Source organism: Falco biarmicus, chromosome 8 (genome assembly GCF_023638135.1).
Source record: "Falco biarmicus isolate bFalBia1 chromosome 8, bFalBia1.pri, whole genome shotgun sequence".
Lineage (NCBI taxonomy): Eukaryota > Metazoa > Chordata > Aves > Falconiformes > Falconidae > Falco > Falco biarmicus.
In genome coordinates this window covers 52,369,252-52,390,158 of record NC_079295.1, presented here as the reverse complement: position 1 = coordinate 52,390,158, position 20,907 = coordinate 52,369,252, and the positions used below count along the sequence as shown (strand labels likewise).

General features: G+C 36.2%; 1 protein-coding gene across 2 annotated transcripts in view; it reads left to right on the top strand.

Annotated features, from left to right (window-relative positions):
• The first annotated feature begins 6,540 nt into the window (after positions 1-6,540).
• The window catches only part of GABRG2 (gamma-aminobutyric acid type A receptor subunit gamma2), a 69,016-nt gene continuing 54,649 nt past the window's right edge, over positions 6,541-20,907 (top strand). The window contains exon 1 of one of the 2 annotated variants that reach the window (XM_056349870.1): positions 6,541-7,364. In XM_056349870.1, the coding sequence (XP_056205845.1) occupies positions 7,258-7,364 (107 nt within the window). In that variant the 5' untranslated portion in view covers positions 6,541-7,257. The remainder of the gene's footprint in view (positions 7,365-20,907) is intronic. The other variant, XM_056349869.1, reaches the window with a different exon arrangement.

The window sequence follows — 20,907 nt, the reverse complement described above, 5'->3', positions numbered from 1 at the left end:
ATAAATGAATGAACCATATTTTCCTGGTCTATGAGAATTTTCATTCTTCACCTGGGAAAAAAAATGATATTGTAGATGTGCACCATTTAAATGAACAGATTTAGCATCCTCAAGAATGCTAATTTTTGGTAAGAGTAAACAAGAAAAATTCTTAACTTTTTACCTTTCCAAAAGTATAAAAAAATCACATTCTATAAATAAAACTAAAAGATTGAATTTAACAACTAAATAAAAAATGCAGGACACTGTTCCCCACTTTATCTCTCACCTATACTTTAATATAAAGTAGAAAGATAGTGAATGCTTCTAATATAAGGGCAAACTGGCCATTAGCAGTATGAAGTACCTGAGTATTGTAGCTCTCTGCTATATATACAGTGCATTAGAACAGTAAGAAATAATTTACAGAACACATTAATCCTTGCCCATTGTGAGTATACACAGATGAAAATATATTTACAAGCATATTGGTCCACCAAATTTGCTGTTTCTTAGATGATTTAAAGAATATTTGTTTGGTTTTATTCCAATGCACATATATTCAAGTACCAGAACATAGTTATCGAAAAGTACCCTTTCAGAATTATTTCCTCAAATTTCTGATGTGTTTTTCCCTTTGGTATTCAGTACTGTTTCTGCACATGTTGAATTTCTTCCTCTGTCATTGCTAAATAGAGAATATATGCAGTTACAAGTTTGTTTACTCCATGCAGGTACTGAAAGGTAACTTCCAGGAGAAGTATCCAAGTAGGTTGAACAAACACTGATCATAATTGAACGAACTTGTGAAATAATGAACACTTGAAACAGTTGAACTAAAGTCGTCCCACTGAAAGTACAGATTATGTGAACAGGGTTCCCTTGTTCCTCCATGTAAAGATTCTGGCATCATCCCAGAAGTGACAACAGCATTGCTTGTCTGCTGTCCCTCATTCTTTACTCTCAGGAGTGAGAGGAAGACAACTTTAGCATTCTTCTTTCCCCTTCAGGTTGGTGCTTGCCTACAGAAAGCAGGGACTGCCTTCCTGGGATGGTTTCAAAAGCCAGTGGTCTTAGCGATTTAGCACAAGGTATGAGGAGAAAGCTATAGTTTGAACACGGGTTTTGACCTGAGCTCTTCATGAAGTATAAACACACTCAAAATCCTGTGCAAAAGAAACCCTGCTAAAGACTAATATATATGAATATATATCAATATATGGCTTCTGAAAATCATGCTTTTTTAAGACTCTTGTGCAGCAGAGACTTCTTTTAGGCACTAATAAAACCGTTCAGAAAGCAACCACTGTTGTGTTCCTCAGAAAGGATCTTAGCATAGTGATTTCTTCACATAGGAATTTAGTGTAATGGAACTGAGTCTTCTAGGTTATATTATGGGGCAACAAAGCTTTCTTAGGTCAGTGGCAGGGATATGGGGAATGCAGTTTGTGGAGTTTTGTGATAAGAGAATCTTAGACGTTTACAGCACAAAATAGTATTTGTTAAGTCTGTTGCTGGCAGTAGCTTGTAAATCTAAGTACAGTGAGAGAGCTTTCAGCCAAAAACTTGTTTTCTTTCCTGTTTTTGCACAAGATCAAAGCATATAAACAAACACAGTATTTTGAATTTGTGTTTTGGTTGTATTTAGGCTACCAGCATTTTTTCTTGTAAGTCAAATATTCAGAAAGTGATTGCTTGGAACAGAAACATGGTGAAACAGTTTAAATAAAAATCTTTCTGAAAAAATGTTCACTCTGAATAAAAAACTGAAATACCACTGTATACATATTTTAGGCAAAAATTCCCATTTTCTATTGCTAAGCTCTAAAATAATTCTTGAAACAGTAATTTTGTAAGCAGCACAAGATTGTGACTTTTTTAAAGAATGCAATAGGTTGACTCCTCTCAGAAACTGGCCTCACCTTGACGGTTTTCTCAAAAGAATTATTATTTTTGCCACTTTAGTCTGTTGTTTTCTTTTATTCTGACAGTTCAAGTGAATCATATTCTAATAAATAGCACTGAAACAATGCTTAAGTGATACTTTTTCAGTTAAATAATAAAATACATCTGGAGTCTTACTTTGCCAATCTAGAATATCCATATTCTACACAAGGATATGCAATTTCTCTGATTCTTTCATCCAGTATTTACCAGGGTAAAGGAGCAGAGAGATTCAATATTAAGTAAGTATTTTTTAGTTATATAGCAACAAATAAATAGATTCAAATTACATTTGCCAAAATAGAGAGATCTGTATTTGGATACACTATGCGTTATAGTTTTGAGTTCATCTACTTAGTACTGATATGAATGTACAAATTTGTGCAGTTACAATAATCAGACTTGATAAAAAACCCCTAGATTTCATGTCCCTTGAGAAGTCAATAATCATCTCTGAACTACAATTTCGGTCTAGCATTAAAGAGTGTATTTTCTATTCAGTCCACCTCCATACCACTCCTTTACAACATGTATGTATTTTGAGCACATATATTAAAAGAGGAATGTAGAGGAATGAAGCTGGGCTAATTAACACTCATAATATACAGCTGTGGGTTGGCTTCAGGGGCAGCGGTTTGGCCGATGTAGATAAGGTGCAGCTGTGGCTGGTTCTGTTACGTGGTTGAGAGCCACAGCGGAGAGGCAGCCGAGGGAGAAGCAGAGAGAGGAAGAAGCAAGAGAAGAGCATGAGGAGTGTGTTGGTATGAGATGGTAAAAGACCTTGTTGCAGCTTGATAGGTTGGAGAGTGCTGCGACAGAGGACTAGACCTCTAGGTCTTCTAAATGAAATGTCCACCCACAGTCCCTTGACTTGGCCTTAAATAGTCAGACCTGAGAGTTCCTGCTTTAGTCCAGAATTTTCTTGATCGGTGAGATAATAAACTAATAAGCTAATAGGAAAACACACACCCCCTCTCATACACAACTACAATCACATTCATACATTAATAGACATATAAAAACATGAGCTACCTTTCTTATAGGCATTTTTCAAGATTCATTTTTACTTGTTTCCACTTTTTAATATACGTTTATACCCCTACTGATAAGCAGAAAGTGTATTAGAATCTAGCCCATGGGAAAAGTGAGAGATGGTATCAAATCCTAGAATTCCAGTGAAGAAATGTGTTATATCGGATGCTATTTTCCTCAGGAATTCAGTATTAATATACATCCCCAGGCCTAGAATACACTAGAAGAATGTTGGGGGACAAAAATGTTATCAATGTTATGACTACTGCCATAAAATATGTATCTGTATATCGCTTTTTAAAAGCCATTTTAAAAAATATGTGGATTCATGCAGTTAAAAAGGCTTTTCTATATAACTATGATAATTATAACTACAATAAAAATAATTTGAAACTTTTAATGTATTTTTCTAAGTATCAAAACATTGCTTGATATTTAATTTATAGTCTCCTAAATCATCAGTAGACACTTTAACCACCTAGATGTTTCCTTCTTTTGCCTTTAAGCAACCATCCTTACCATGACCCATACAAACCAGTTACTTCTTACCCAGATCTTACGCTATTTGAGAGATAGTGAAATTAGCGTTTTAATTTTGGGGGGTTGTCTAAAGCAATGCAAGAAATTACAAGCTGAAACAGAAAGAACTTCCAGATATAAAAATGTGATAAAAACCCAAACTAATCTTTTGTGGATTACTTGTCAACATGTTAACATTAATAATATATTTTTTTAATGTATTTATCTTTTCAATATTTATTTATTTATTTTTGCATTTACTTTTTCACAGATATATATTTTGCCTTCTTTATTAATGTATAATGTAATATTTTAAATGCAGGAAAGAATAATTTTCGAGTTTGGAAGAGCCATGGTTTATTATACAGATACAGACACCTACAGAAATAAATGACAACTGAGAACTTCCTTGTAAATGGACAAGCTGTCTGCCAAAGTATAGTAAGATAGTCTTAAGAACATTATTCTGGTCTGATACAGAATGCATGTTTTTGGAACAATCACTTCTGTGTTTAATTATTCTTCATAAGACACATTTCATTAAAAAACATTAAGTCATTTGTTGTAAAGATACCACATTCGTGCTCAGGGGCAAATTACTATGTGGGATTGGTTTATTACACAAAAGGTGTCAGGAAAACATTTCACACTAGGCAGTGTCCTTATGTGAATTTGGTCCTTTGTGATCATTTATTATGATGGAATTCTAAAACATCACTGTCTGATCTGAGCTCGTGGGCACAAAAACCAGAACCCTGAGTTTCAAAGACAACATGTGTTTAAATAGAAACCAACCTATTACATTGTTGTTTTCTGTAGCAGTTTTATCTGCTACAGGTAAACATATTTTTTTCCCAGCAAAGCTTATCCTTACAACCAGAGATTTTGTTATTGTAATAACATACATATATGTAAATAATAACGTAAAATTGAAATGCATTAAGTATAAATTCTGGGTTTGCTTTCACTTCCTCCAGGCCAAGGCTGCAAAGAACTGCAAGGACAATTTTTGCATTTTTAATTAGTTACAGCCAAAATTGCTATTGCTTGATTATTGGTGGATAAGTATTATGTATCATGGTCAGTATTTCTATATTTAAATGTTGTTAGCTCTGGTATCTACTATTGGCCTTTGTGTGGTCCACTGACTATCAAAGGCTGAATACCCTAATTTCCACTACCTAAGTTGGTGTCTAAATCTCAAAATAAAATTAAAGTAGATGCATGTGGGATGAAAATTTAATCATAAAATTAAAGTTTTACTATGCAGAACAATCTACACAATTATCAGTGTATGCTTGTCCATCGAAAACCATTGATGTCCAGTTAACAATGTAAATAGAAGGTACACCTAATAAAATACCTCCAGGAATGATATTATCAATGGGTTATGTCTCTGTACCTCTTAATGACCTCTGAGAAGTCAAGGATTAGTATTACACTATCTGACTCCTTGAGAAATATCCTCTATGTGGTGGGAAGCCTGGAAATAAACTCTCAAGATTTGACACCAGCATATTTTTCTTCTATTGCAAACCCCTTGCCTCTCTCAGCAAGCATAATAAGCTGAACCTTTACAGTGAAATTACATATGAATTTTATAGGACGTCCATGAACTATTTTCAGACAAGAAAGATGTGAAACATTTTGCTATGGGACAGATTTCAGATAATAAAGTGCAGTATAAAACCGATATTCACTGTGTTAGAGCAGACATAGTACTGTAACTAAGACAACAATTTGCACAGTTCAAATTATTAGCTATCAACAATTTTGATTCCCTCATTAAAACATACACAGCGTTGTTAACCCTCAAAGGAATGTTTTGATAAGTGATGAGAGAGATTACAGAGATAAAATCACAGAAGTGTCATGTTCACAGGTAACAAAGTGAACCACAAGCATATATTGATATTTGAATATGCATATATATACATATACACTAAGAGAGAGATGGGAAGAGCATCTGGAATATTTTATAACTTTTTATCTCTGAAGTTGGTGAAATGACTTAAATAAGAATAGGACCTTTGACTGGAAATATTAAGAACCAGGTTCATAACTTGTAACTTTGGAAGCACTGATAAAAATACAGTTTAGTTTAGTTATGAATTATCACAGTTAGTTAGAGTTATCACAGAACTATCCAGGGGCCAAGGCATATTTCTTTTAGCTAAAGTCAAAGGTATTGTGTTTGGAAACAAAAAAATTAGCCTGACGGTTGAAGGCTGGATCTGTAGTTTTTTAGAATCTGGGACAGCAACTATTGTAACTATTTATTTTTGATGGATAAATTTCATTCTGTATTTGGACATTGGGAATTACCAGATTGGCCTTGGTATTGGCAGGTTTGAGTAAGATCCAGGTGTCAAATTTAGTTCAGACTAGATTCAGTCTAGAGGGAAAATTTGCTGCTTTTATTCTATCAGGAGCATTTCCCTTTCTGTCCATTTAACTCTTAGAAGAATAATTTCTTTATTTTTCCCTTAGGTTTTACAAAGTTGGGATTTGAACTGAAACAGTGTCAGGTCACATCTCCCGGTTCCTGATGATTATGTTTGGACATCAATTTCCCAGTTTATAAAAGCACTGGGGAGACTTGATTATCTCTATGTTTGCTTTGGTTTTAGACAGAAAAAATTGGGATGATAAAAGTTTTGTTATTGTAAGTCATGGTCCAAGTACATATTTTAGACTGAGGTGCTATAACTTTGGGAAATAATGAGATTCCCTGAAATTTTTACTTTACTAGTAGCTGCTAAATTGCACTATTGGACAATCAAACTTGGGATTCTGTTTCCAAAATTTGGCAAGGTTAAGCTTTTATAGTGATCTAGCATTTCCCCTCTGGCCAGGAAGCATTTCCTGTGTCTGTGTAGACTGGTTTTATTAGAGGGAGGGGAGATAAAAACCTTGCATATTCCCCCTAATCCTATCACATACTAAATCACCTCATCCACCAATGCTGCTTTCCCCATTTCCTGAGTTACTTAGCAACAACCATCCCTCCCTTTTCCACTCCCCCATCCATCCTTTCATTTTTTTCCCCTTTGCAATCATGATTTCCGGGCTGTTTAGAAAAATGAGGATGCTCAGCAGCATAGGGCAAGCTTTTCCTTCCAACCTTCCTTTTTATGCCTGCCAAATCCTTCTTGCCTCCAAAATGAAAATCCAGGCTGCCTGCATATGTGTAATCAAAGGTTAAAAAGCACCCCGGCTGACACCACGCATGTGTTAATCTGTGCTGCAGCAGAGTGCATCATTTCCACTTTGACCTCAGAGTTAATCTGCATTCAGGCAGAAGCTCCATTGCTTTATTCTTTCTTTTCCTTTTTTTTTTTTTTTCCATCTCATTTGCTCTTTCTATTGCTTTAACAGATTTTGTTGCATGTGTGTGAGTGGTTCTGTAAATGTGTGCATGTTTATGTGTTTCTTCTTTCCTTGACTGTTTTTAGACTGTGAATGTCTGTGGTTTGGTTTTTCAGGTTTTTTTTTTCTTTTCTCCCAATTATATTATTCCCGTAGATTTGGAAGCTGCTGCCTGCTGCCTGAGCTGACGTTTTCTGATTATATCTGCAAAGGGCTTGTGCAGATCTAATTTCTGTCCCCCTGCATATTAATTCCCGCAGCTGGGCGCAATGTATCATCCCACTGACGGGACTTGGTAGGGAGGGGGGAGAACCACTACCAAAAAAAATTAAAGAAGGGGACGGATCCATCTTCAACCAAGAGGAAAGGGGAAAAAAACTGGGGGGGGGGGGGGGAGGGGGGGGAGAAAAAGAGATGATTCCTCCAAATCCAACAAGCCTGGGGAGCACTGCATTCTTGAATCCTGCATTTTCTCTCAAAATGATGGTGTGGGGACTTCTGTTCCTCTCTCTCATCCAGTGGTAAGATGTGCTTTCTGATTCTGTTGGGGGGGGGGGGGGGGGCGGCGGGAGGGAGGGCTGGGGGGTGAAGAATCCGTTGGCAAATTTGCAGAGCTGTGGTGAGAATGCCGGAGGTTTGGACAGTGTATTGCATTCATCTGTCTTCTAGCAGCTGAGATCTTACAATGTTTTATTTCTCTTACAATTGTGGCTCTGCAATGGACAGGGAGGGTAAGCAGCGGCTGTGTGCGATGGTGGTACGTGCCGGGGGTTCCACAGAATTCCATGCCGTATTAACGAAACCTTTTACCTCCGAATTAGTGTTTGCTACAGTGCATGGAGTTCTAATGCAGCTGTGTTTTGGGGACAGAATGTCAGTGCGTTCCTGCTTGTTTTCACCCCAGCAGCCACATCATGGCTGTGCCCGAGCTGCGGGCGCTGGAGCGCCGGGGCTTGGCTCCAGCCGGGAGGCGCCGGTGCCGGGCGATGGAACCAAGGACGGGGCTGCAGCGCCCGGCACAGCCCTCCCGGGGCACCCAGCGAGGTGCCGCCCGCATCTCCCGGCTGCTGAAATGCCTTTAATGCTGAGGGAACAAGCAGTGGGATGCGATAGTGCTCGCCGATCGTACGAGAGGAATGTTTACAATAGCATTTCCCCCCGCCCTACCGACACACGTACTGGGTGAAGACAACCTGTGCATGCTGCGTATGTGTATTGTATACAGAAATGTAAAGAGGTAAAAATCTTAACAGCAGAGCAAGAAGGAGTTTATATGTGGATGAGTAGAAAGTGGAGGGGGGGAGTGAGTGCTGCTGCAGTGCCAAGCATTGTGCTGAACCAGACATTCTCACCAAAAAAAATGTGGAATGTGCATTTAAGGAGTGAGATGGGAAGGTAGCACAGCACTGCAAAGTACCTGGCCTTCCAAGTGGTACCACACTCGTCCTCACAGCTGCACAAGCCATGTTTTGTCATTGCTACAGCAGAGAAGTTAGTGCCCACTTCTTCCCTACTGCCAACGCCGTATTCATACAGGCTCCTCACTCATATTTACCTTCTTTCTTCTCCCCTCCTTTTACCCGGACACTACCAAACAAAAAGTGGCTTCTTTCTGTTTGCTTTTCTGATTGTTTAAGAAAAAAATCAGACTTTGTAGCTGCAGTGTTAGCATTTTAATTCTAAGCAAAATAAAAGGCCAAAATTGCTGGCCAGGAAAATCAAAAGTTGCTGGGTTTTGGAGTAACTTTCTTCACACAAAAAGAACGTTGTGAAGAATTCCTGTGAAAAGAAACTAAAATTTGGAAAATGGAGTAGAAAGTGAAATAAAACTTGGTGAGCCTACCACAAGGGATACTTTGTTACAATGAGTAAGGCAGGTGTAAGGTATCTTTGATTCTTGGAGAATCGTTAATGATTACTATGTGAATACAACGCTGGAAAATGAGCTTTTACACGATTTCCTGAACACTGGATTATTTTGACATAAAACTTCCACTAAAATAATTCCAGACATTTATTTTAACACACTTCCTTCTTTTCACTCATCTTTCAGAATAATATTGTTATTATTCTGAATTCCCAGGCATATATATGATGTCTGAGAAGAATTTTGCCAAAATTATTTCATAAGCTTTAAAAGAAACTCTTCCTAATGTGAATTAAAGATTTGTCTCAGCAAAAGGTTCTGTTTTCTGTTCATAGCCATCTGATAGCCAAGGTGGTTTCCTCTGACACCTTCCTGACCTCATAATCTTAAAGAATAAATAATAGGCAGAGAAAAAAAATTAAAAAGCTACAAGGGGAAAATTATGCTTAGTGCTTTATGAAAATATTTTAAACAAGTCAACACGTAAATATGATTTTAATTCTAATAATCAGGAGAAAACTTTTTTCCTTCTGTTGTGGAAGAAATCTTACTATTAGTTTTGGAAACTCATGGGCCAAGCCAAAGTTAACAAAGGTTTAACTTAGATACTGTTTATTTATAGCTAAGATGAAAGTTATTCTTTGTTAAAAACTCATTACACACTTCAGGAAGAGGGGAATATCATTGTGTTATGTGTTGCTTGTCTTGGATGCTGAAATTCTGAACAGCCAATGCAACTGAACACTGATGTATGTGCTCCATGTTATGCACGTCAATAAATGTGTTGACACCAATCAGAATGCACACAGAGTTTTAAGTATTTGAAGAATCTGATTGAAAAAATTGAACATAACAATTGATCACCAATATTGTGCAAAAGTTTTTCCCCTATTAATACAAAAAATAAGTATATAGAGAAATTAATTGTTGCACAATTGTTGATATTTAGAAGATTAGAGAAAGAAGAGGAAAGTCAAGGTATCATTCAGGCAGCAATGGAAGCAGCTAAAATTTTGGCACTAACTTCTGCAAACCATGATTTGAACAAATTCAGAATGAATGTCATACTACAGCACTGCAGTATTTTACCTTTACAACAATTTTCTGTATTAGTTTTATTACATGCACACAGTACATCCTTACAATTGTGCACACTAAAGTTTTAGGAGGAGCCTTCTTCCCATTCGCTTCTTGACATTCATAACTGTACTTCAAACTTCTTGAGTAAAGTTCCCCCATCACCTTATCACTTAGACCAGTGTCACAGCATTGTGCAGTCCATCACGTTGACAGAAGCTGTGTTTCAGCGAAAATGAGTCAAACCAAACTCCACAATTCTGGGAATTGTGCATCAAAATCTTGGCTTTTAGAAACACTTTAAAATGTAAATAAAATAATTTAATATTTGCACACTCAATATGGGGTTTAATTGGAATGAATTATGTGTCTACACTTATTGAACATATAATAGTAATCAACATGTTACATGTATAAAGATCACCCAGCAGCAAAGTTTTAAATAGATTTAAAGCTATATTCTACACACTATTTATATATAGGTTTAATTAGTTATTTTTTTCATGCTCCTTAGCTTTAATAAATTGTCAGCAAAAATCACATGAACACAGTGCAAAGTAATGTCCAGATGTGAAATGCTGAACACTAGCTACTTTTATTTTTCCCTGATTAGTGCCCAAGTAGTGTCATGGCAATGTTTTTATGCTACAGATAGATACGTAACCTGAAAACTGTCAAAGATGATCAGAAAAAAACATGAATAAAGCACTAAAATAGTTTATATATGGACCATATAAAATACATCTATTTTTACTAGTAAATGACTGAACATAGGAGTAAATACAATTGTTTTGTTCTTGCAAAGCACTAGCAGTGTCAGTTGGGTTGTCGCACTGTGTGGTAAGTGATATAATAACAGTGATTAGAAGGGGCATGAATATCTCTGAGCTGAACAGTCATGTAGAATTACTGTAAAGGTAGCTAACATCAGTTTGTTATTAATTCTGCAGCTATAGTTATTCATACACTATCTTCCAATACTTTCACACAGTGTATAGCTCTCATATTCAGTTAGGGGTCCCACTGAAGTCACTTGGAGCATTATTGGAATAACATGTTGCTCAGCAAGAGACAATCTCTCAACTAACAAGGAATGTCCCTTTTAAAGAAGTGTCATCACAGAAGATGTGAAACTAGGTGTTGTTAAATGATGACTAAATCCTTGTCTATGATAGTATGAAATTGAATATTTAGTGGTGACTGGCCTACGTACTACAGTGTTTGTTTCAGCAGAGCTGAGGCTGTATGGACACAGGACCTAGCTGAACATTCCAGGGGTAGCAAGGAGGATTAGACTGCCTTTGAGTTTTACACAGCAATGCTGCATTCCTGACTGCTATCAGATGTAATGCTGCGATACAAACTTGGAACAACTATTACTGTAATAAAAAGACTACCAAAACCACTTATCTGAAGGAGATTTGAACAATTACCTAAAATTCTCACTATCTCATTATTAACAACTTGGTGGGGCAAAAAAGATTACAGACACTGTTTCCCTACTTGCAAGTATATAATGATGTGAAGATGTGGATTAAGTCCTTTAACTAACTTCTGCTTTAGTGACTGTACCACCTAGCCGTAACCTCCATGCCAAAACTCAAGTATTCCAAAATACAGTAATGAATATGCAAAGTGATGTTAGAAAGTCTTTCAAAAAGTTTGGTTCTTTGAAAATCTGAGAAGTGAAACTTTTAATTAAAAGCTATAGAAACTAACTAAAAACAGCTTAGGAAATTAATCTACTGTTTTAATGTACTATTTCCCATATGATTAATATTATACGTCTTCTTCATGGCCACCCAAACCATACTTTCGGGCTTCAGTTAAAACTGTTCTTGATTAGTGCTGGTCTGGAAAAAAAAAATCTTGTCAATTTGGATTGTGGTCTCTTTGTTTTCCTCTTTATGCTACATTTGCTCTGTTGACATATGTCAAGAAATTCTGTAACAGTTGCACAAAAATGTAAAAGGGAGAAGACTGATAGGAGTGAACAGATGAAGGGAAAAGAAGCAGGAAACTCATTCCAAGTCTCAGTCCCTGTACAATTAAGTTCTCATATACTTAAGTAATGACCACCACTTTCTCCAACAAAGAACTGAATTGTGAATTGAAAGCATGAATTATTAAATTATTAGATAAAGCATTAGACACAAGTGAGAAATAACAAACGGACATGCTTACAGGAAGGTTGATTATTTTTTTTCATATCTGCCTCTTATGCCTGCTTAGAGTACATCTGTACTGCTCAGTACAGTACCTTGTGGAGATCCATTCAAGTAAGCTCAAAAGCAGAGGCAGTTTTAAGGTCAATACCTCTGACTGGCACTGTCCTGCAATGTGGTGATGCGCTAGTTCATTTGAAGCTAGCTCAGTACCCTTTCTCTTACTCTTTCCCTTGTTATGTTCAGCCCCTCTAGCTACAGAAGTTCTATATATTCCTAGATAAAAAGATTCTATAAGGGTGATAATTTGATATTTTTTTTTTAAACATTCGACAGAATAACTCGAGTGTACTGTGTTTCTTTGCTTCATTGGTACAGTCTGGACTGCTACTTTTCAAACTGTTTTATCTGCAGCCCCACTCACAGTCTCATACGGAAAAGGAGGTCGATTATGTGAGAACGGCAGTGAAGGATACAATACTAGCTGGGGGCCTGCTTGGTGTGAATTTGGGCTTAGAAAATATAGACATAAAGAAATGATTGACATAGGGATGTTAGAACTGAAGGGTGTTTTTTTTTCGTTTTCATGCTTCATAGCCTGTCTGCTGTTGTACTTTTTTTATGGACGTTTATTGCAATATAAATTCCCTTTAACACAGATGGTAAGGTTTGATTGTCCATTTTCCCGGTTATGTCTGCTAAGAAATCAACACCCTATCCTATACGTAATGCTAATACCTAAATCTCAGCAGTTTTAGGAATCTCCTCACATGACGGGCCTCGTTTTATCCTCTCAGTAATCCCTGAGCCCCTGAAGTCAGTCTGTTGCTAAGAGAAAAGCCAGGACCTATACACTATAAATTCTTACAGGTAGTTAAATGTTCGTAAGTAAGAACTGGGAAATAACCCAAAGATAAATTATAACTCAGTATGAATCTTCAAGAACTGTATCTTGCACTGCATAATGCTTTTACTTTTTGCAGAGAGCTCTCAACCTATATTCCAGCTGATTTACAATACCTCTAAACACTTTTTTCTTCATTTCTTCTTTTTCATTCTGTATAGAAGATCAGCTTAAACTTTACATTCCACTTCAGTCCACAGACTGTAACGTAAATTGATCTTAAGTGGCGCACAGGTCTTGTCCTGGCCCTCTGGACATAATATAATTCATCCATTCAAGGACAGAGGTGGTTTCCTGTGAATGGGAGTTCTGAACAAGAACTAGGGAGACTTTGTGGCAGTAAAAGAGAAAGAGACATGTTTGTTTATGTCTTCTTAGAAAAAAAAATGACAACTGAAGATAGAAATAGATGTACAGGTAACTTCACTGTAAGTAGAGCTATGCTTCTGTGCTCAAAGGTGGAGGCTGCTTACTTAGAACAAGATACATTCATTATATGATGAATAAAAAGATGACCGAAAGTATCAGAGAAGAACCATAAATCGCAGGGAAAAAAAGTCCATCACCATAGTCAGGTAACTATAATTACTATTAGGTAAAGAAGAACTTATTTCATAGAATGAGACTAGAAACAACTTGTTGAGCACTAATGAAATTTGGGACCATAATTGCCCCTAGTGAATATATCCAAAGCACCAAAAACAGGCTGAAGAGCTGTTTTAGTTGAAGGAGAGATGAGAAAGGAACAGCATAAAGTGTCCACTCTAAATGTACTGATTATTTTTAGACTTTAGACTCAATATGATGAGTGACTTCTGATGACCTAACATTCATTGCATGCCTCCTTTGATACTGGGTTATGGCCCAAATTGTCTTGATGCTAATGAAAAGCATATCATGACAGTCTGAATTCACCCAGAGTGTACACCAGTAGAGGTGTATTGCCTTTACTGGCATTTTATTTAGGTGAGCTCCTGGCTCAGAAGAGCTCCAGTGAAGTACAAGCTTTGCCACTGTTTGAATTGGGTCCAGTTTTGTATTTGTGATGTCCAAAAGTAACCTGCTTTTTTGATTCTTCCAATTAAAAAGAAATTCAGCTTTGCACTAAACCAGGTGGAGAAAAAAACTTTAAATTTTATCTTTGGAAACAAGAAAATAATATTACTTGCTTTTAAACTTGTCATATGAAGTGGTTAGATATTCATTTATATCAGAATGTGTAACCATCTACTTCAATGTGAGAAATTTACAAAAAACTATCTTTTTTTTCCCCCCATCCATATGAAAAAAGAGTGGGAAGAGGGAGATAGTGGGTACATGTTTTCACAAGTCCCAGCACCTGCCAACTGTCTGAGACAAATTGAGGTAGAAGAGGGGAGAAAGTGATAGGTTGAAGAAAGCATTGAGAGAACAGTGAGGATTACATCTAGTGTGATTCTGGGGTATTTGTATAGTTGTGACAGGAAACTAATATGTGAGTCTTGTCAGACTGAATATTGGATATTCAGTCTGACACACAGTGATATCCTTTTATTTATATAACTGGGTAATATTTTACCACAACTACTGTCCAAAAAGGGAGGATTTAATGCTTTGAAAACCACCAGTGACTGCATAAGCAGAAGAGAAATGCAGCAAACACCTTCTTGTGTAAATGACTACCTCAGCTGCATAATGTTTTTTTTTTTGTGATGCCCTAAGCAAATGGAAAAAGTTGACTGCAGAAGCATTATTGTTGTCTTCTATATATAGGATAGAGCACCCAATGAAATTATCATTGGCTGCCTCAAAACTCGTGAAAATAGTTCTCTTTCTAATCAGTGAAGTAACACAGAACTCAAAGATTCAAAAAAAAAAGAAAAAAAAAAAAAAGAAAATACTTCAAAATCCATTAAACTCAGTGGTAACATTTCATTACAGGAAATCTCAACCTGAACTTCTCTGAAAGTGGAGACATTTTACCAGAGAAGCATTGCTGTGTTTTCCTCCTGATTTCTTGCTCTTAGCTTCCACTATTAGCATGTGCCAGATGCAAAATACATGGCACAATACATAGCTGATGTGACCCAAAATAATCATTCCAATTACTGTAAAGTGATAACAGGTAATAGAACTTCAGTAATTTATACAAGAATCTCAATGCAACAAATGATTATCATCAAGGAAGAATATCACTAATATGTAAGTCAGATTTTCTTACCTACAGAATCAGTTCTATTTTTTCAGATTTAGTGGAAAGACATTTTCACATATATTCAGTAAAGTACAACACAATGTGTAGGCCTAGCTGTGAAATCTGGCCATTGTGTATGAAACTAAATATTACTCTTAAAAGACAGAACTTTCATCTGTTTACAGCCAGCCAGCAAAATATTAAAGAAATAGAATTTTTACAAATCCTAACCCAGATTATTACCAGAAATAAAACAACATCAATACATGGAAAAAAAAAATTAAAAGAAATGAAGGATCGTAATGAGCATTTGGAAGGAATGGAAGGAGAAGAATTTATCTACTTTTTTATGCTTGCATTAGCTCTTTCCAAATGATGCAGGTAATCATGTATGAAATTGTATTTTATACTGAATGTCATCTTGGACTTTGGTGTGAACCCTTGAGATGAAAGGCTAGCTATTCTTCTAAGCTATTTATCATCTTAAGCTTTTTGAATGCTCCATATTCTACAGAAAAAACCCTATGGTTCTATACATTGGTGAGAAATGCATCTTAAAGAGGATCTCATGCATACCCAAAATAACCTTCTGATAGAGTTCCCTGAAAAACAGTGGGTGATACGAGAAAATGAATGTTTTCCTTCAATAGTGATTCAATGTTGTATTGTGTAACACAAATAATATTTTCTGGTCATATGAAGGTTTTGTTAATCTGTAGTAAGATATCTTCAGATCTAAACAGAAATCTGCCTGCTGCAACAGACTGAGGATTATCTACTGAATTCCACTTTCATTTAATCCCCCTAGATTATTTTTCAAGAGAGAGAAAAAAAGATGGAATGTGAAAGAATGAGAAAGAAAACAATTAAGAGAAATTAATGGTAATGAGAAAATGCTACAAAGCCTTACTAAACTAATCAATGTATTATTCAATATACTGTTAAGTGATAATGTACTTCTGGAACCTACTGATCTGTGCATATGTTTGATAAAGCTGGAGAAAGTGTGTCACCAAACCAGAATGAATTATACTCTTAATGGTCATATAAAGTAATCAGTCATCTCTTAGCCATTTTTTGTACATCCTATGAAAGGGTGGTATAGGATGTATGCTGCTTTTCCTCTCCATAAACTGATGAAGACACAAAATTCTTCACACTGTAGATTAACACTAAAAAAACTTAAATCAGGTGTACAGCAGAGACTGATGCAGGCAAGGGAGAAGAGTTCATTAAGGAGTCTACAAACGTCTTTCCCTTTCTGCTATCCCAAACGTCTCTGGTGCTTATTTTGATAGGCCTAAGAGCCATTCTTCCAAAATTCAGGCGAATGCCTCTGTGTGCCAAAAAGTAATCACTTGACCCAAAAAAATCCATAATATAATTCTATATGCACATCATTAGCTCATGTTTATTTGTGGTAATGGCCAATATTTTCAAAACAACTGTGAAACCATTGCCCTAATAAGATACCACACCAAAGGCAAACAATCACAAAAACGCCAGTGAATGAAGAATGCCACCAAATAATTGATACATAATTAAAATCACAGTCAGCTTGACCTTCTATAAATGCATCACTGCTAGCTCTTAGAGTTACTTAGTACAGAGAGTAAGGACTTTAGCTATGAGCCCAGAAACGCTGCACAGTTAGTGTGAATAGAAGGCAGAACTGAAGGAGATATGGAAGTGAATTATGAAGGCTGGAATTATACAACTTTTTAACATAGTGACAACAAGCTTGTTATTACTTCAAATAGAAAATCAGCACAGGGATTCAGAAAGATGAGTTATTAATGATCAAATGAACAAAGATGATAAATGAAAGGCAACCTTTTGCATAAAATGAAGATAGCCTGTGTGCATGTTTTGGAAGTTAGAGGCCAGGGAAATGCCACACTCAAATAAGAACACAAGTGAGAAAGCGGGTAGTAGTTCTTAGTTATGCAGTAACAGGAGAGAAGCAGAGAAAGTAGCTGCCTTACTACAATAAGTAACTTTGGTTGCAGGAGTGGTCATGCTTTAAGATGGCTTGGAAGAGAAGATGAGGTGTGTGATCCATGTAATATTATCAACACTGACAAGAAATGTCTTAGTAGCTGTACTTGAAGACTGAAAAGATACCTTCTGGCTTCTATATACGTAACTGAAATGATGCATTCTGCTTCTACAGACTGTGAGGGCTGTGAACCCAAATACATTTCAGTATCACAATTTTGTTTTGTAAAGTAGTAAAGGAATCACTGTTTTCTTGCAAAGTAAGGATTTGGAAGAGGGGAACCTTACCAATGGTAAAACACTTGGGAGAACCTTAGAATACAACCACAAATATTGCTGCTCTTTTATTGGACCAAAATAATTAACTAGCATCAAAGACTGCATTGCATTGAATAAACTTATCAGATATTTGTAAGCTCTTTGGGGCAAAGACAATCATCGTTACATTAAGAATGTGGGTTTTTTTCATTTTATTTCCCTGGCTTCTAATGGAAATGCTAAAAAACCTCACTAAGCCGCTTTAAAGACTTAAATCATGCATTTAAAATAACTTAAAACCTTAATAAAGCTCTAATGCAGCCCATGAGATTAGAGCCACCACAAATTTTTAGGGGCAAATTCTTAACTTCCAAGTCCAGCATAACTAACAAGGCTCTGATCATATTTAAGAGGCAATGGTGACCAACATGAAAATATTCTTCTCTGCCACTAGTTATTGTGAAACAAATCTACAACTCCGCTTCCTTGATGTCAAAAGTTTGTAAAACTAAGATACCTTTATTTTGCCCAGGTGAGGACAGTGTTTCCTCTCACAACATGCCACCATTGACTTTAGAGAGAGCAATTTCTCAGAAATTAAATCAAGCAATTCCAAATTATTTTCTATTAATATCCAACCATTTTTAACGACTTTTATACCTCCTTACTACACTTTAACCATTTAATATCCAATCACTGTTACTCTGGATATACTTCTTAATAAGGATTATTTCTATAAAGAGTTCCAGAATTTACTATTCAGTCATCTAGGGAAAACAAACCCTATATAGATTTGATTTTAAAAGGGAATAGGAATAATTTTAGCCTTACAGATTTCAAAAAGTGGATTTTATTTTAAGCTTTGAAATAAAATTAATCTTTGGCCAGTAACCAAGAACTTTAGCTCACATGGTAACTTTGAAAAAGTTCTGAGTATGTGAAGGCTCTTGGAGAGTACTAGAAGATAAAATCGTTTGCAGCTTTAATTATACAATTTGTTAAGAAAAAAAAATAAAAAAAGAGGAAACATACTATATCTGTATTATTAATTCTTCTGTTATGGTCCCCAAAGCACTATCTCTTTTCATGTGTCTATCTATAGCAGAGAAGCAGCAAAGGTGATTAAATTCCATGCAATATATATTCATAATAAAAATTGAGAAACATTTATTATCTGCTATTGTTACCTGCATATGTAATGTCCTGAGCTCCTCAATAAAATAGCGATTAAAATGACTTAATGAAAAAAGCCAGAAGCTTAATAGTCAAATTGTGTCCAACCATAAACAGTACATATTTTAAATAGGACTTCTCATTTTAATTTACCTGCAAGAATTCCGAACAGTATGTGAAGAATTTATTTTTTTAACAGAGACGTGCAATGACACCTTGGGAAACTGGCTGAGGCAGCTGAACCGCAGTTCAACTCTGCAAGGCTTTAAACATTCAAGCATTGATCCAGGAAAGCATTTTCACTTGTGTTTAAATGTTTACCAACATGGCTTTCTGCACGAGGATCAGAATACTGAGCAGTTGGCAGTATGAAAAGCGTAATTCTGGAAAATCTGACAGATATAAGCTAAAATTGCCAACATTGCCAGCAAGCATATTCCAATTATGTCCTCTCTTCTAAATTATTTCACTGGTAATGTCACCTAGAAAACTGTACTGCCTGGAATAGCACCTGTTCTTTATTTAAAAAAGTATTTTAAGGTAGGTTTCCCAAATTCCCCAGGGATCCAGGAGGATAAATTGTACGTAGAACTTTTGCTTCAGTGGCTTACAGTGGAATTTCTTCTCATCAATACTCTGTCAGTTTTTCTGCATAAGTCTGTAACTGATAAAAAGCTGCTGGAGCTGTAGCAAGGGAAACTGAAGATTAATTTATCCATGTGGGAGATATGCTATGATTAGTAAAATATCCTTCCTTAGCTTCTGGTCATGTTCCATGAATTTCAGGGGTTTGCCCACTTTCCAGGTTTTGAGGTCTCCATCCTCACCTGATGATCCCATCTGGCATCTTCTCGAGTCACGAAAAGACTTTTCTTTTTCTTAATAAGTTCCTGATAGCGCAGTTGGGATAAGGTCCACAAAGGACCAGCAAAATGTCTGAGGCATCATGGTACCTTCTCTGTACCCATAGAAAATGGGGTCCGAAACCATCTGTATTTTGCCAGTTAGTTTATTCTTAGTTGCCATGATGCTTTGTGTGACCCCTAAATATCTTCATGGATCTTGCTTCAGTCCTCACAAAGAGTAAAATCTCCACAAATGACACCACATGTAGCTGGCGCTGGTAGCAGCTGCCTATCACTGCTTGGTCTTGTGTTGATTCACCTTTAAAGCTTCTTGCTGTCATAACATGGTGGATGCTCTGCAGAGCTGTGAGAAGGGGCCAAGGAAACCTGCTGGGGATCTGGACATTTTGGTCTGAATATGTTGAAGGTTTGGTTTACATCTGAAACTGTGTCTGCGACATATTTAGTGGATCTTTGGTTTAGCCACAGCATAGAGCTGCAGTGAAGGCGAGGAGAAAAAAACCATATCCTCTTATATAATCTTCTGTACCAAAGGAAGTATTCCACCTCTGTATGTCTTTCTGTGCTCTGTATCATTCTCTGTAGCATCTTATTTTTATTCCATTGCTAAACGTATTTTGAAACTTCAGTTACATGAGTCTACATCTCCCAGACCTTAATGTGGTTTCTCCCTTCCAGGAATTTCAGAAATAAATTGGTAATAGTTGTACCTTATAAACTTGGTTCCCAATGCAGTTTTCCAAAATAAAGTTTTTGTAATATGTTTATGGCTACATCTACTGCTATTTCTGACCCTTGTAGTCAGTTCCACACATTAATCAAACCCACTCTTAGCTTCTGCTTGTACTCAGTTATTGTTCTGAGTCTTGCCCTTATTTTTGAGTTATGAGGGATCCACCTTTCTCTGTCCCTGAATACTATCTACATATACAATAAGTTTCTAATAGCTTTCTCTTTAAAAGTTTCTTTTTTCTTACAAAAGCAAACTTCTCTGATCATAATCAGAACAATGATAATTTACAAAATAAAATTCTACTCTCTATATATATGTGTGTGAGAGAGAGGCAGAAAACGTATACCAAAATATTTCTGGAGGAAAAAGAAAAGTCTGAGAGATATGTGTTTGTATGTGTGTGAAATAGAAATTGCTCCTATTTTCCTGGTGTTTTGACTAGCTATTATAGTCACATTTAAATATAAGAGATGGGAAGATAGGCTTTGCAGTGATCATTATGCCTAGCCCACTCAAATGTCAAAAATTTCAGAGCTAGGTAGAATTTGCATGTTATGTGCCTTACATTTTTACTTATTAGAAACTGATAGAAAGGCCAAAAAGAGAGAGAAACGAGACACTGAGTTAACCCATAAACAATTTCTTCTCACTAAAATAAAGTTGCATATTTATCACATTATTTATTACTTAGAACCATTAAAATGATTTACCATTTTTCAGAAAAGAATTTTGAAGTTCTTGCATAAAAAGCTGAATATACTTAATAGTGAGATTTTCTTTCTGTGCAATGAATATCCAAACTATGTGTTTTACATCTTTTTCTGTACCCAGGCATTTCTTTTTGAAATTG